The 14121-nt window shown below is 43.1% G+C and overlaps 1 protein-coding gene across 1 annotated transcript in view; it reads left to right on the top strand.

Annotated features, from left to right (window-relative positions):
• Positions 1-14121, top strand: part of LOC119172983 (uncharacterized) — a 1299788-nt gene that overhangs the window by 549248 nt on the left and 736419 nt on the right. The window contains exons 26-27 of the mRNA XM_075893951.1: positions 2855-2953; positions 9070-9231. Coding sequence (XP_075750066.1) covers positions 2855-2953; positions 9070-9231 — 261 coding nt within the window. The remainder of the gene's footprint in view (positions 1-2854; positions 2954-9069; positions 9232-14121) is intronic.

The raw sequence follows: 14121 nt of genomic DNA, 5'->3' as shown, positions 1-14121 counted from the left end.
ATACTACTACACATAGAACGCGGACACATGGCCCACGGCATAAAGAGCTTCGGCCCTAAAATTCATTCAGGTTATAGAGGTAGATCAGTCCTGCATTGTTAATGCCTCCGTCACATATTCTTGATTGCCAATCCTCTTCGAATCCTGAAGCTATTGTATATACCTTTAATATGTTCATTATATCTGCTTTTTTCTACTGATAACGACATCACCACTTCATTCTCAGCTTGCACCAAACTACCTCATTTTTCAAATCTTGAATTATGCTCCACATAACTTTATAATAAATTTTGAGGATTCGAGACGATCTGGCTCAGATGTTATAACAGATATGTTTCTAATTTGGTGTTAAAATGGCGTGATAAATATTTCACTATGGTGTTTAAGAAATCAATAATTGATACAGCAGTTCCCCAGCTGTGAAATTCGGCAAATATCATGTCCATATTCAAGCCCAAAAGCAGGGAAATATTAGGAAAATGCAGGTCAATATTTTTGCTTTCTGCCAGCTCTGAAGTTCAAGGATATCATTACGAAGTACAATGTAGAATACCTAAATGCACGCAGCATATCATCGTGACCACAGCGCAGCCTATCTGCTCGATCATTCTACTGTTACAGAGCTGCTTCAGTTCACACATGACATTGCTTATTGCCTTAACAACCATGAACAGGTTTATATTGTATTTATCGGCTATTCAAAGCTCTTTGAAATGGTGTTGGATGTCAAACTGTACATTTCCCCAAAGTTTTTGGCGACAACAACGTGGTTGATTGGATAGCAGATTACTTGCTGTCGCACTCAAAATTCGTTAGGCCTAACCTGTTCGCGACTCCAGAAATTCATGTGGCACTTAGCGGCAATATAAGAAAGCTGCGTACTGAGGTCCAAACAGTCTAAGCGCCAGTGCTATAGCAGCACGTAGAATGCTGCCGCTCGTAAAGAAAAAACGAACGGCCAAGCAGATTTCTTCTTTCCAGGTGAGGCACCAGTGTTAACTTGTTAACTCGAACCTATTAAATGGACATCGTGCCCAGTGACTGCATGTCGCTGAGGCGCCCGAAGTATGTAAAAAAATTTCGCAGAGCTGCGGTGCGCCATGCGCATTAGACACACAACGCGACCGCTTCAAGAACACCGCTCATGCTTGCGGAACCACTGATGATGACTAAAATAAAGTGCTCCATGTCAACAACCCGCCCCCCTTCTACTAAACAGCGCTAACTACAATCACACTGCAGAAAATTCAATGCTTGTGTTATTGACAGCGGACACAGTGACCTCCGTGAATCCACCATGCTTCAACTACGGAGCGCCCTCTCATGTACATTTGAGTTGCGAATAGCTCGCGGGCATCGCGAATACTTAGGCGCTCATTTCGCGCGTGTTCCTTCTGTTTCAACAGTGCTCCAAGTGTCGAGCTGTTACTGTTAATAATATACACTCGTTCTGTGTAGGCTAATTTCGAGTGTGCTTTCTGTTCGAAGTGTGTGCTGCATATTTCGAGCGGCTTGCCATTCTTAACGTCACTTTGCAATTCGTTGCCGAAACAATGCACTATAAACGCCCAACTGCCGCTATACTGACACGTTTCACTTTCTTGTTATACCGCTCCGCCGCGGTGGTCTAGTGGCTAAGGTACTCGGCTGCTGACCCGCATATCACGGGTTTGAATCCCGGCTGTGGCGGCTGCATTTCCGATGGAGGCGGGAATGTTGTAGGCCCATGTGCTCAGATTTGGGTGCACGTTAAAGAACCCCAGGGGGTCGAAATTTCCGGAGCCCTCCACTAGGGCGTCTCTCATAATCATATGGTGGTTTTGGGACGTTAAACCACACATATCAATCAATGTCTTCTTATACCGATTCTTGTATAAAGGAATCAGCAAAGCTTTTTTTTTCTCGCTCGGCTTCCTACAAGCAAAATTTTATTTAATACATAATATAGTGGTTCTAAGATGTGGCACCCCATATATCAATCAATTATTCAGTACGTAGGAGCGCCCCGCCTTTAGCAGTTCGTTATCAAATACCTGAGTGAGAGTGTAACGCGCATATCGCTTAAAAGAAACAAAGTGCTACAACACCGCAATCACACCAACATTCAAGCATACATTGCTAAAAACTTATCGTAGAGCGAAATGTTCACAAGAACAAAATAAAGTAATGTCATCCAGAACACAATACAAGGCCATGATTAATGATCTGATACACACTGTTTCGTCTAATCAACATTAATTTCGTGGATCTGCCGTACTCTTCGTATTTTGCGGGCAGTTGCAGGGAGAAAAGAAATAAAACTTGATAGAAATTTATGCATTGTGTTACAGGTTTTTTTTTTGCTAATGAAACTACGCAGAAATTGTGTAGTTGCGATCTTTTAAGATTGCGTTAGTTTTTGTAGCCTAAATAAGCACTTGCCCCGCCACGGTGGTCTTGTGGCTAAGGTACTCGGCTGCTAACCCGCAGGTCGCGGGTTCGCATCCCGGCTGTGGGGGCAGCCTTTCCGATGGAAGCGGAAGTGGTGTAGGCCCGTGTGCTCAGATATGTGTGCACGTTAAAGAAACCCAGGTGGTCGAAATTTCCGGAGCCCTCCACTATAGCGTCTCTCATAATGATATGGTGGTTTTCGGACGTCAAACCCCACATATCAATGATAAATAAGCACTTATGCACAACACACACAGACACATAGAAATTGTTTGATTAATTCATGCAGTAGTAAAGAGCCTGCAATTTTGTAGAACCGTTTATTACGGCCTGTTGGCACAATTTTAAATTGCGTGTGTTACGTTTCAAGCACAGTGTTTCATACTTCGCCTGAAGTCTTACCCCTTTTTTTCTTCATGACCAGGGCATGGCCGGCATGGATGGAAAACCAGGCGAGCAAGGCATGCAAGGCACACAAGGTCTTTCGGGATTGCCTGGACTACCAGGCCCCAAGGGTGATCAGGTATAGAATTTTTTTGATGCCACCGCCATGCTACCACTATGCTCATGGCGTTCGCAGCATGGCGTTCGCAGCATGGCACAGTATGGCGTTCGCAGCACCGGCATTCTCGTACGTGCAAAGTTTTTTGTAAGCCTTGAAAACGCTTCTCAGCCTCGTATACAATGTGATTATCTGCAAGAAGCAAATTGTCTGCATGAGACGCGCCGTACTTAGTCATGGCCACCGAAATCATTTGGACCACGTGGGATTCTTTAACGGTCACGCAAACCTAATTTCATGCGTGTTCTTTTCGACCCCTTCGAATTGTGGCTGGGAATCAAACTCGTCTTATCGAGCTTCGTAATGCGACACCGCATACGTGATCAGCTACTTTGGCGGGTGGCGAGTCGGGCACTAAAGTGTGTTAAGATGAGAGCGTCGGTGCACGGCGGGTTAGACTTTTTAATGTTGCTTTTTATTATTTTTATTTATTGGTACCTCAAGGGTATCGAATGACATTACATGAGGGGTGGGTATCGTAAGTGAAGAGAAAACGATAAACAATATAACAATGAACATCGATAAGACTAAAATACAAAATGAAGATACAAAAGGCGGCAATAAAATTAAGACAATCCATTTCACAAAGGCAAGTTCAAAGGCATCAATTCATGTATGTTCGATAGTATATCGGAAGCATGTTGCATCACGGACAAGTGCAACATCTTTTGGAAGGCCATTCCAGTCTCGGGCAGTTCTGACAAAGAATGACTGATGGAATGTAGTGGTGTGGGTACGGGTGGAATTACTGCGTTCAGGTGACTTGTTCGGGATGAACGATGAGTCAGTTGAATCAACCGACTGTCACCAGGCATGGTGTGAAAGAATCTGTGGTAGAGGCAAAGGCGTGAGATGTGGCGACGAGAGGCAAGGGGCACCAGCTCCAGCTTAGACGTTAGAGACGAAACGCTTGTATGATACGAGTACTCAGAAAGGATAAATCTGGCGGAATGGTTCTGGACTAATTGGAGAGCTTTAGTGAGATTAGATTGGTGGGGGTCAAAGATAGCAGAGACATATTCAAGTTCAGGTCGCGCGAGCGTTTTGTATGCAAGTAATCTTACATGTGACTGAGCCATGAAAAGGTTTCAGAGAAGGTAACCTAGCATTTTGTTCGTTGAATTGATAATATTGGTTATATGATCCATCCAAGATAAGTCTTGATACAGGTGAAGTCTTAGGTACATGAAGGGATGCACATTAGCTATGATGCTGTTATTAATCTTATACACGAAGGGTGCATAGTTGGGTCGACGATGGAATCAAATGTTAACGGTCTTACTGGTGTTCAGTGACGTGAGCCATGTGGTTCACCAGTCTTGAATACGAAGTAGGTCTTCCTGTAGGGTACAAACGTCGGAGGAGTTATTGATAGGGCGGTACACGACGCAATCATCTGCAAAACGACGTATTTCAGAGGTTACAGTAGATGGCAGGTCGTTGATGTAGATTAGGAAGAGGAGCGGCGCTAGAACAGTGCCTTGAGGCACGCCAGACTGAACGGGTGAAGTGGATGATGTGTAGTTGTTAGCGTATACCAACTGTTTCCGGTTGGTTAAGAAACACTCAATCCAATTGCGAACAAGTGGATGAATGTTTAGGCGCGACAATTTCAACAAAAGACGAGAATGAAGAACCTTATCGAAGGCCTTTTCAGAATCTAGGAATAGAGCATCGGTTGGAATGTTGCTGTCTAAGTTTAAATGATTGTCATGAGGGAATAAAGCAAGTTGAGATTCGCATGGGTGACCCTTCCTGAAACCATGTTGATTAGGATGAAAGAAGTTCACCAAGCTTAGAAAATGAGCAACTTGGGAGTAGATGACGTGTTCCATGATCTTGGAGAATATGCTGGTGAGGGAAATGGAATGGTAGCGTCCAGGGGAAGACCGGTCACCTTTTTTGAAGACTGGAATGACCTTTCTTGTCCTCCAATCATCTGGCACTGTACCTGTGTCAAGTGAGTGCTGAAAGATACTACAAAGAATCGCACTGCACGCATATATTGTACGTTTTAGTACTTTCGCGTTGATTTCGTCAATACCGCAGGATGAAAAGCAATTCAGGGAGTCAATCACCTTGACAATGCCCTCTGCCCTGAATTCAATACCCTCTAGTGGAAGAAAATTGAAATATGGAAAGTGCGGTAATGCATCTGTACTATCTTTTGTGAACACTGAACAAAACGCTAGATTCAGTGCATCGGGCACTTCGGAATTAGCACTGGGTGTCCCCGTGTTATCACATAGTGAAATGGCACTTTTATTATCAGGCTTAATCGCTTTCCGGAAACGGTGCGGGATAGACTGCAGCATATTTGGTATGGTAGTGGAATAGTAGTCACGCTTGGCGCGTGCTTTTAATGAGTTGTACTCTTTAACGACCTCATTATACTTTTGCCAGGCCTAGGATGAACAAGTTCGTTTAGCAACTCGAAGTAATCGCTTTTTATTATTAAGGCCTTTTAAAGACTTGTTAAACCAAGGAGAAACGCGCTTTTTCATTTATAGTGATAGTTGGGATGTAAAGATTTATTAGACGCAGCATTTCGGCTTGGAATAGTATTCAAATGCTCTCAGTTGAATGCTGCCGCATTGTAAGAGCAAGCTTCTCGTGAAAAACAGAAAGTTCACGATTGATGCCGGAATAATCGGCTTTGTCATATAGCATGAGTTTTTTTTAGATTTCTTGCTTTTTAGGATGTTGCAAGGAAATGTTGCATGAATGATGTTGTGGTCACTAAAACCAGGGATATACGTAATGGGGGGGGGGGGGGCACATTATCGGTGTGTGACGTGAAAAGGAGGTCGAAGACTGTTGACGAGTGTTGGGTTACTCGGGTAGGTTTATTGACCAGCTGTGAGAGGCCAAAAAGCAAACATATGTTTACAAATTCTGTAGCCATGTTATTTTGTGCAAGACATGACGCAACATTACTCCAATGTATTGAAGGAAAATTGAAATCACCGAATAATAAGACGGGAGTGTCGGGATACGTCGTTGTTAGTTCTAACAATGCTTCACGAAAAGACGAAAGAAAGAAGCTATCGGCGCTTGGTGAATGGTAGCAACAGCCGATTAACATGCGCGGTGAAGTGGCGTGGCAGCACGTCCAAACTATTTCCAGAGAAGTTTTTACATTTACAGCAGAGCACTTAAGCAAACGATGTGTGGCAATCGCCACACCGCCCCCCGGTTATCATCAAAGCGGTCCTTGCGAAAGATGTCAAAATCTGGTAGATCAGGAAGAATCTCGGAATCAAGTATGTTAGAGGTTAGCCACGTTTCTGTCAACAGAATGACGTTGCTAGATGAAGAAGAGATTAAGGTGCATAACGGATCAAGTTTTGGCATCAAGCTGCAAATGTTAGTGTAAAGCAGCGACAGATCATGCTTAACGCTCTGATACGGCCTTCGTGGTTTTTGCGCTCGTTGCTAGGCCTGACGTTCGACAACCAATTGCTCAGCCTGATCAAAAATGTACGTTTTACTGCCGCAGATGAGCTTGTCATAACGGAGCTTAAACGGGGAGTGCTGCGCTTTTCCAAACTCGATAAGGCGTCTTCTGGCTACACGAATTTCTGGGGCAAAGTCCTCACTGATGCCGTAATATCTGCCTTTCAGTTTACTGCTAGACGAAAGGAGTGCTTCTTTATCCTTGAAGTGGGCAAATTTTACTATTATCGGTTGCCGTTTCCCTTCGCGATAAGCTCCGAGTCTATGGACGCGTTCTATGTCATGACTTTGAATAGTCATGCCCAGGCTTTTGTGACAGAGATCAATAACCAGTTTTTCACCAACCCGCCACGCCTCGTTTCGCACATCACTGAACCCGTAAAAGATCAGGTTGCACCTTCGGGATGTGCTTTCCATGTGGCTAATCCGGTCAGACAGCCTAGTTACCTGAGCAGCGCTGTTAGTGGCAACACTTTCAATGATGTCAATTTGAGACTGAACATTTGAAAGTGATAGTAATTCAGATTCTATTTTGGTCAACCGTGAGCTCAGGTCATTGAGCGTTTTTTCATGCTCAGCAAGGGTCAATCTGATTGAACTTAACTGCTCAAGCATGGCCGACTGCCCAGATTGCAACGTCTTCAGTATAACAAGCATGTCAGTAGGCACCACACAGTGTTCATTCCTAGGTCCAGGATTAGTTGCAATATCACCTGCTAATAACGACAATTTCAACAGCATTTTGGCACTATCGAGAACTACACAGATGGAGCGCCGTGGGCTCAGCAGAACAAGTAATGATCGGCATCCAGTTCGCTTAGCGTAAAGACAGTGGTGATTCGTTACCTGCGTAGCGAAGAAGTCAAGCGGGTTAGGATGACCCATCGCCGGTGTGCCGCCGAGCCCACTAGGCACGGTGAGCATCTGCCCAGGGTTTATATTGGTGCTCCATGGAACGGTGGCGCTGTCAGCAGATAGCGTGCCTGAAATCGCGTCCCTTAAAAAACATCTCCCTGTGTGAGACCTCGGCACTACAACACAAATCTTAGTTTCACGAAATAATGTTTGTCGTTGTTGAGATATTTTGGAAGTCAACCAGAACCTGGATCTTCTTGCGACTAGCTTGAATATTGAATTTGGATACAAAACGTTTTTTATCGCTCGAACTTGAAAGTCTTTTTCGCATACCATAGAGCAGAAAAATATGAAATACTGTAATCCTTCTCTTTTTACTGAATTGTGTCAAAAAAGTATAACTAAAACACAAGGTCTATTGATAGTCTATCCGCAAAGTTTATGCCATCTTTCAAATTTTTTCCTCCACCGGGGTAAAAGTGATTGTTTTTTCTCAAACAGTTCTGCCAAACCTAAGTGACCATTGTAATCTCAATCGCAAACAACAAATGTTTAATTAAGGTCAGATTTTGAAATTGAAAAATTTTGCGAATCAGTTAAAAAAAGCCAGCATAGGTGTTCTTTGAACACCCACAACTTCAAGGCAAGCACGCGTTTCAAGTGAAAAACAAAAACAAAAAACAAAAAGCACGTATTGATATTTTTTTTCAGTTAGGTATCCCAAAGTAGTTGGCGTTACCAGCGTGTTCACAAACCTGAGACGCTGAATAACTTATGGAGTGACCATAAGCTATATTTACCAAAGTCATGCCGTTCAGTTGGTAATTCATTTCTCTTTCTCAGGAAAGAAAAGACATGAGATGAAAAATGAATAATTGGTTTCGAAAGTCACTCTTTTTCTCACGCAAATCGCAAAAACATTAGCATGGGTCTGTAACGCTTACATACGTTAAGTTTGAGAATAAACATAATGCCAAAACGATAAAAATTGTACACAATCAATGTATTTTATGATCGCTGTTACAAAGCTCGCTTTATAAGGCACGAGTGGCCGTGAAGATTTTCACCTTTGCAGTTTCATTCCCCATCCCTCTACATTGAAATGTTTTATTATGCAACCTCGTTGTTATGTTGGTGATTGTCTTCTGTTTCTATATATTTCAATCGAGGATACGTGCGTGTCCATTTCCCCGGTGTATACATGTTGCAACAAAAGAAACCTGCAAAGTCTTCCATGGGGCTCCGAAAATTGCGGCGATCATGGCCAAACAATAATGTGCTGGTGGTCACGACCAACATTTTACGACTTACTTGTATGACGCACGTGTTAGCATTTGGTATAGTTAAAGCCAAAACTCGCAACTTTCAAAGCGTACGTGCGCGATACTGTATGGTGACGACCAGTTCAGTCGCGGAGTTCACAGCGTTTCTCGCGCGTGCCACCCTGAAAATGGCTGTCGGCGTCAGTGGGAGAGTGAAAAAATACTCGCTTTTAGAAATTTGACCTGTTGTAACTCGACTTTAAGCGCTCCAATTATTATCATTCTTCTTGAGTTTGCCTCGCCATTTATTACTACGCATGTTCCAATGCTAATAAGGGTGTCACAAAATAGTCGCATGGCCTCTTAAAGATTTGCTGTTACGAAAAAAGTTTTATAATGCCATTAAACGTTTCGTAATACAAGTGATTAGGCTATACTTTACCGTCAATAGCCAAATTCTCGAACAATAAATCTTTCATATAAGGCTTTATTAAATACATGCAGGGTGAGGCCGGTGTCGAAGGTCGCCAGGGTCCACCTGGCATTCAAGGACCACGAGGTGACCCAGGCAAGGAAGGCCCCATGGGAGCCATAGGACCACCTGGTCGGCCAGGAGAGGTAGGAGAGCGTGGTTTAGCCGGACCCATGGGCCCGAGAGGCTTTCAGGTGAGTAAACAAATTGACATGAGGACTATCAAAACGCCAAATTTTTGTTTGTTTAGCGCTTTATTCCAGTCTCCCCTTAAATATAAACTCAGCAGTTGGAATGATACCGCCACATTAGGACAACGGTTAGTGTAGCCATAGAGTAGAAAATAAAGGGTGTTTCTAATATATTTTATTTAATTGTGACATTCCTAAATGAGTAAAAAGAATAAAGATATACGCGAAAACCTCTGAACACCAGTGAATTGCACACTGTTGTGACTCAGTCGTTGGCGACACGCTGTCAATTAGAAGCTTACCCGGGATGCGTTCCCACGTCCCTACACCCCTGCACCTACCTTTGTTTGATACAAGCGTCTAGCGGTGCAAAGTGACAGAAAGAGGAAAAATTGTGGCAAGCTTCTACCGGCAGTGAGCAAACGCCCAAGCTGTTGTTTCCTGCGTAATGGCTTGTCTAGGCAGCCTTCGCGGCCGACCGCTCGTAAGTGTTAACAAGAGGGATTAAGCCACCGTGAATCCTTTTCTGCGCTTCAGGGCAGAGGCTGCGCAAGTGACCCGTCCGCGAACTTGCCCCCACGATGTATCCCACTTCAGTGTCCGTGAGTGCAGCAAAATTGCGTCAGCTAGTGCAACAACTTATCGGTTACCGTGCGTGTAATTGGATGGTGTAATGGCGGGTGGAGTGGTTGGTGTGATTCGGTTTGAATGCAGAAGGAGGAGTCCAACTGAGGGCGTAAAACGATGATACAAAGTGCGAGAAAATGCTCTGGATCAAAGTAAAAGGTTAAATCACCACGCTCTAGGCTCACTAAACTCTTACAATTTTATGGTTGTATATAGTGGTACAAGTTGCAAGTAAATTTGCAAGTTCAAGCAAACCGGCATTGTTTCTTCAATCCGGAGACCACGCTGTAGAATGGAGTCTTGTTCCAACTTAGACGTCTCGGCAGAATCTTCGTGTTATTGTGCGAAGCTTTACTGACTCAGCTATCAAAGAATATGAAATCTGAGGAAGGTTTCAAAGTCGAGCACCGAACACATTATGAGTACTAACAAAGATTAGTGCTTATAGACAACGTAGCTCATCAAACGCTAAAGACAAGCTCTGCGACTTGGTAGGACAGTTGTCCTAACCTCCATAGAAAGACCAAGTGCAAATAAAAATCAAGAAAGGGGAAGCGAGCTGGCAGTCGGGTTATGAACAAGGTTTATTGAGTTTGAAACAAAGTAGATATAGGTAAGAGTGGTGACGTAACAGGTCACACGATTTTAACGAAATGCTACTGACATCAGAGTGACTCAGCCATGCTACATCTCTCTTTCCATAGGGAACCGAGTAATTACACAGGTCTTTCTGATTGTTTCCAGCGGGAGGGCTCCCGGCGGGGCCTTTTGCTTGTGCGTAGCTCTTGAGAGGGCTGGATGTCGTCGCTCGCACTCGTCGTAAGGACTCCCTTTGAGAGGTGTAAATGCGTGTCGCAGATCGTCATAGGTGTTTCTAATTTCCTGGCCTTCCTCCGTCTTTACCACCATGAAACGTGGCGTCTCAGCTGGCCTTTAAAAGAACCGCAGGTGAACAGGTCCTTTCGTGGGTATCGTATTAACCCACATTCTCCAGGTGACAGAGGTGGCAGGTTCCTGGAGTGGTGGTTGTAGATTCCCTGGCGTTGGCGAATTTGTTTGAGATGGTTGGGGACGACTTGGCTTGACACAGTCTCTGGCGTCAGGCGGCTTGCTGGTACGGGAAGCAGGGTACTCGTCTGCTTTCACATCAGTCTCTGCACAGGGTATTAAGACGATCGAGACCAGGGACTAATGATGATGATGATGAACCTCCGGCTTTGCTGGCACTCGCCCACAAAGGGGGATCAGCCAAGAACCGGGCGGCAGGATCATCAAGTGTGCTAAGCCAGGCATTCAGGTAGTCTCGTAGCCGTAAATAATAACAATAGGCTAACAGGATAATCTCTTTGTTGCCCTTATGTACTCGCACACAGCAGAGAAAACCTCCCTGTGGCTATAACCTAATGTAATCCCTCCGAAAGATAAAATTAGTTCCACGTTCGTTTTTAAACCTAGCTTCTCAATTGGTCCGACCAGGTATCTTATCCTTTGATAAGCATAACGTTTACAGGATAAAAAGAAATGATCTATTGATTCCGATTTCTTGCAAAAGAGACACAACGGAGATGCTTTTAGTCCAGCTTTATGTAGGTAGTAATTCAGATGCGGAATTCTGCATCGTAATCTGGTGATTGTAATTTCTAAGTGCCGAGATACACACCACTGTTTGTTCCAGCAATATCTTAGATGTACGAAGTCTCTGACTTTATCCAATTACAATTTTTCTATTTCTTTGTGCAAACAAGCCTTTCTATATCTGAGTGCTGTTACGTAGGCGAAATCAGGTAAAATAGGTAAGAGTGGTCCGCTTAAAGATGCTTTAGCTAACGAGTCTGCGATCTCATTTGGATAAATCCCGCAGTGGCCGGGTATCCATAGCAAGTGAAATTTTTTAAGGTTTTTTGGTGATAAACTGCTAATCATACTCAATAACATCAAATTGTTTGCTGTAGATAGTGCAGCGCATACTGAGAGAGAATCGGTAAGTATGACCGCTTCTGATTCGCTTGCAGGAAGTTTACGAAGCACTAGAATAATAGGAAATAATTCAGCGATGAATATAGGTGTGTAATCTGGTAATCGAACTGAAAAAGACCAGTCGAGAGAAGTACAGGAGATGCCTATTCCAGCCTTTTCGTTCAATACGGATGCATCCGTCGCAATAATGTTGTTTATGGACAGAGGAGTCAAGTAATCTTTTAACCGAATATTTAGGTATTGAAGGGGCAGTTGTTTCGCATTACAGGGGAAGCTATCATCAAATATAATTTCAATTTTTGAATCAAGTGTCTTCGTTAAATAAATCTGGTAAATATTTACATTGAGAGGCTCTAGCGACGCTTGGACGAACCTAATCTGAGGGGAGTGTAGTCTAGACCATTGTGTTCCAAAGAATGCGGTTGGTTCTTGAATAAAAGCGTATGAAGCTTGTCACAGAGGCGAATTGTATATTTTTAAGAAAGTTTGAACTGTAAGTATTCTAAACCGAGTTAACAAAGGTGGAAGGCGCGCTTCCACATACAAAACATTAATTGCCACAAATGTTGAGAGTCGAAGACACAAGCGCAAAGCTTCTCTTTCTAATAATATTAATTGTCTCATCTTGTAAGCAGTGCTGCCTGAAAATAATACACATCCGAATTCCATAATAGGCCGTACATACTTCTTGTAAATCATTATCAATGAACTCCTACGCAATCCTATTTTTCTGTTTCCCAATTTGCGTAACCACCCCAAGGCATGTGACGCTTTACAGCCAACCTCGTCTATATGGCTTTTCCAATTTAGCGTCCTATTATGTACGATGTCTAGGTATTTCAGGAAATCGACCTGGGGAATGAGCTTGGTGCGATACATCAGGGAAATGTTGACACGATCCTTAAAAGAGAATGGCAGAAGCGCACTTTTTTTGACGTTCAATGACATATGAATATTGTCAAGCCATCTTCTAGCATGTTCATGTAATTTTGTAATGCCTGATACGATGAGTGCAGATCGCTGTTTGTTGCAAAGAAAAGCAATATCATCTGCATATACGTAAACTTGGATATCCTGATGACTTGGAATGGAACTTAGTTATATGTTGAATAACACCGGGGACAATACTGAGCCCAAAGGTACACCTCGTGTCTGCTTAAACTTTTTAGAAGAGCATCCATCCAAGAAGCAATAAAATTCTCTGTCTTTCACAAACTTTGTAATCCATGCTGTTATATATTTTGGAAAGCGATGGTCTTGCATCTGCTGGATTAGGATAGGATATTCCACTTTGTCGTACGCTTTAGCTAAGTCTAGAGTGACTAGTGCACAGTATTCGCGGCGATGCCGAGCCAGCTGTATACGACTTTCCAAATCCACATGTGCACACCAAATGGAGTATCCCGATCTAAAGCCAATTTGTCTGGAGTTTAGTATTGTATGTTCATTCAAGTAGTTTATTATACGGGCATTTAAGACTCTCTCTACAAGCTTGACCAGGTTAGATGTCAATGAAATAGGCCTTATGTTATCCAGAGTAAACTCCATTCCCTGTTTCTTAAGTATCGGAATTATTTTGGAAAGCTTTTATTCAGCCGGAATCCAAGACTTTTTCACTGAATAATTAACTATATTACGGATTTCATGTGGCAATATTTCGTATAACACTTTAATCATTGTAGAGGTCACCCCATCAGGTCCGGGAGCAGCGGACGGTAAGCTCTTCGTCACATCCGCCAGTTCAGCTAAAGATACCTCCTGGAAATCACAATGCACCCTTAATTTCATCTTGGACTTTGGCATAATTATCGTAAACCTGGTTTGCAAGCCTTTAGCAATATTTTCCAAGAATTCAGAGAGTTCGCGAGGAGACATAATGGTGGAATGACTGCTTTCTCTCTGTGGAATCATTTTTCTCGCACGTAAAAACCTGAAAAGCATTTTCTTATTTTTACACTTAGACACATTATTAAACTTATTCATATCAAAGTCTTCTTTTGCTTTGCGCACTAGATGCTTAAAATCGGCGGCCATGAATTTATAATCACTCCAATTTTTGGGGCATTGGTTAATTAACAGTTTTTTCCAAGCTGCTTTTCGCTTTCTATACCCCCTGACACATTTTAGATTCCACCACAGGCAAAAAGATCCCGCTGTGTTCGAGTTTACAGTAAACGGTGAATTTTGTAGTGATAGTTTCAACATCGCACATAGACTCATAGCCCTAAGGTCTTCCTGCATTTCCTCGCAAAAAGCTAACGTAGATTTTAAGTCTTTTTGTAATTTAGC

Source organism: Rhipicephalus microplus, chromosome 4, assembly GCF_043290135.1.
Source record: "Rhipicephalus microplus isolate Deutch F79 chromosome 4, USDA_Rmic, whole genome shotgun sequence".
Lineage (NCBI taxonomy): Eukaryota > Metazoa > Arthropoda > Arachnida > Ixodida > Ixodidae > Rhipicephalus > Rhipicephalus microplus.
This window is presented reverse-complemented; position numbering and strand designations above follow the sequence as displayed.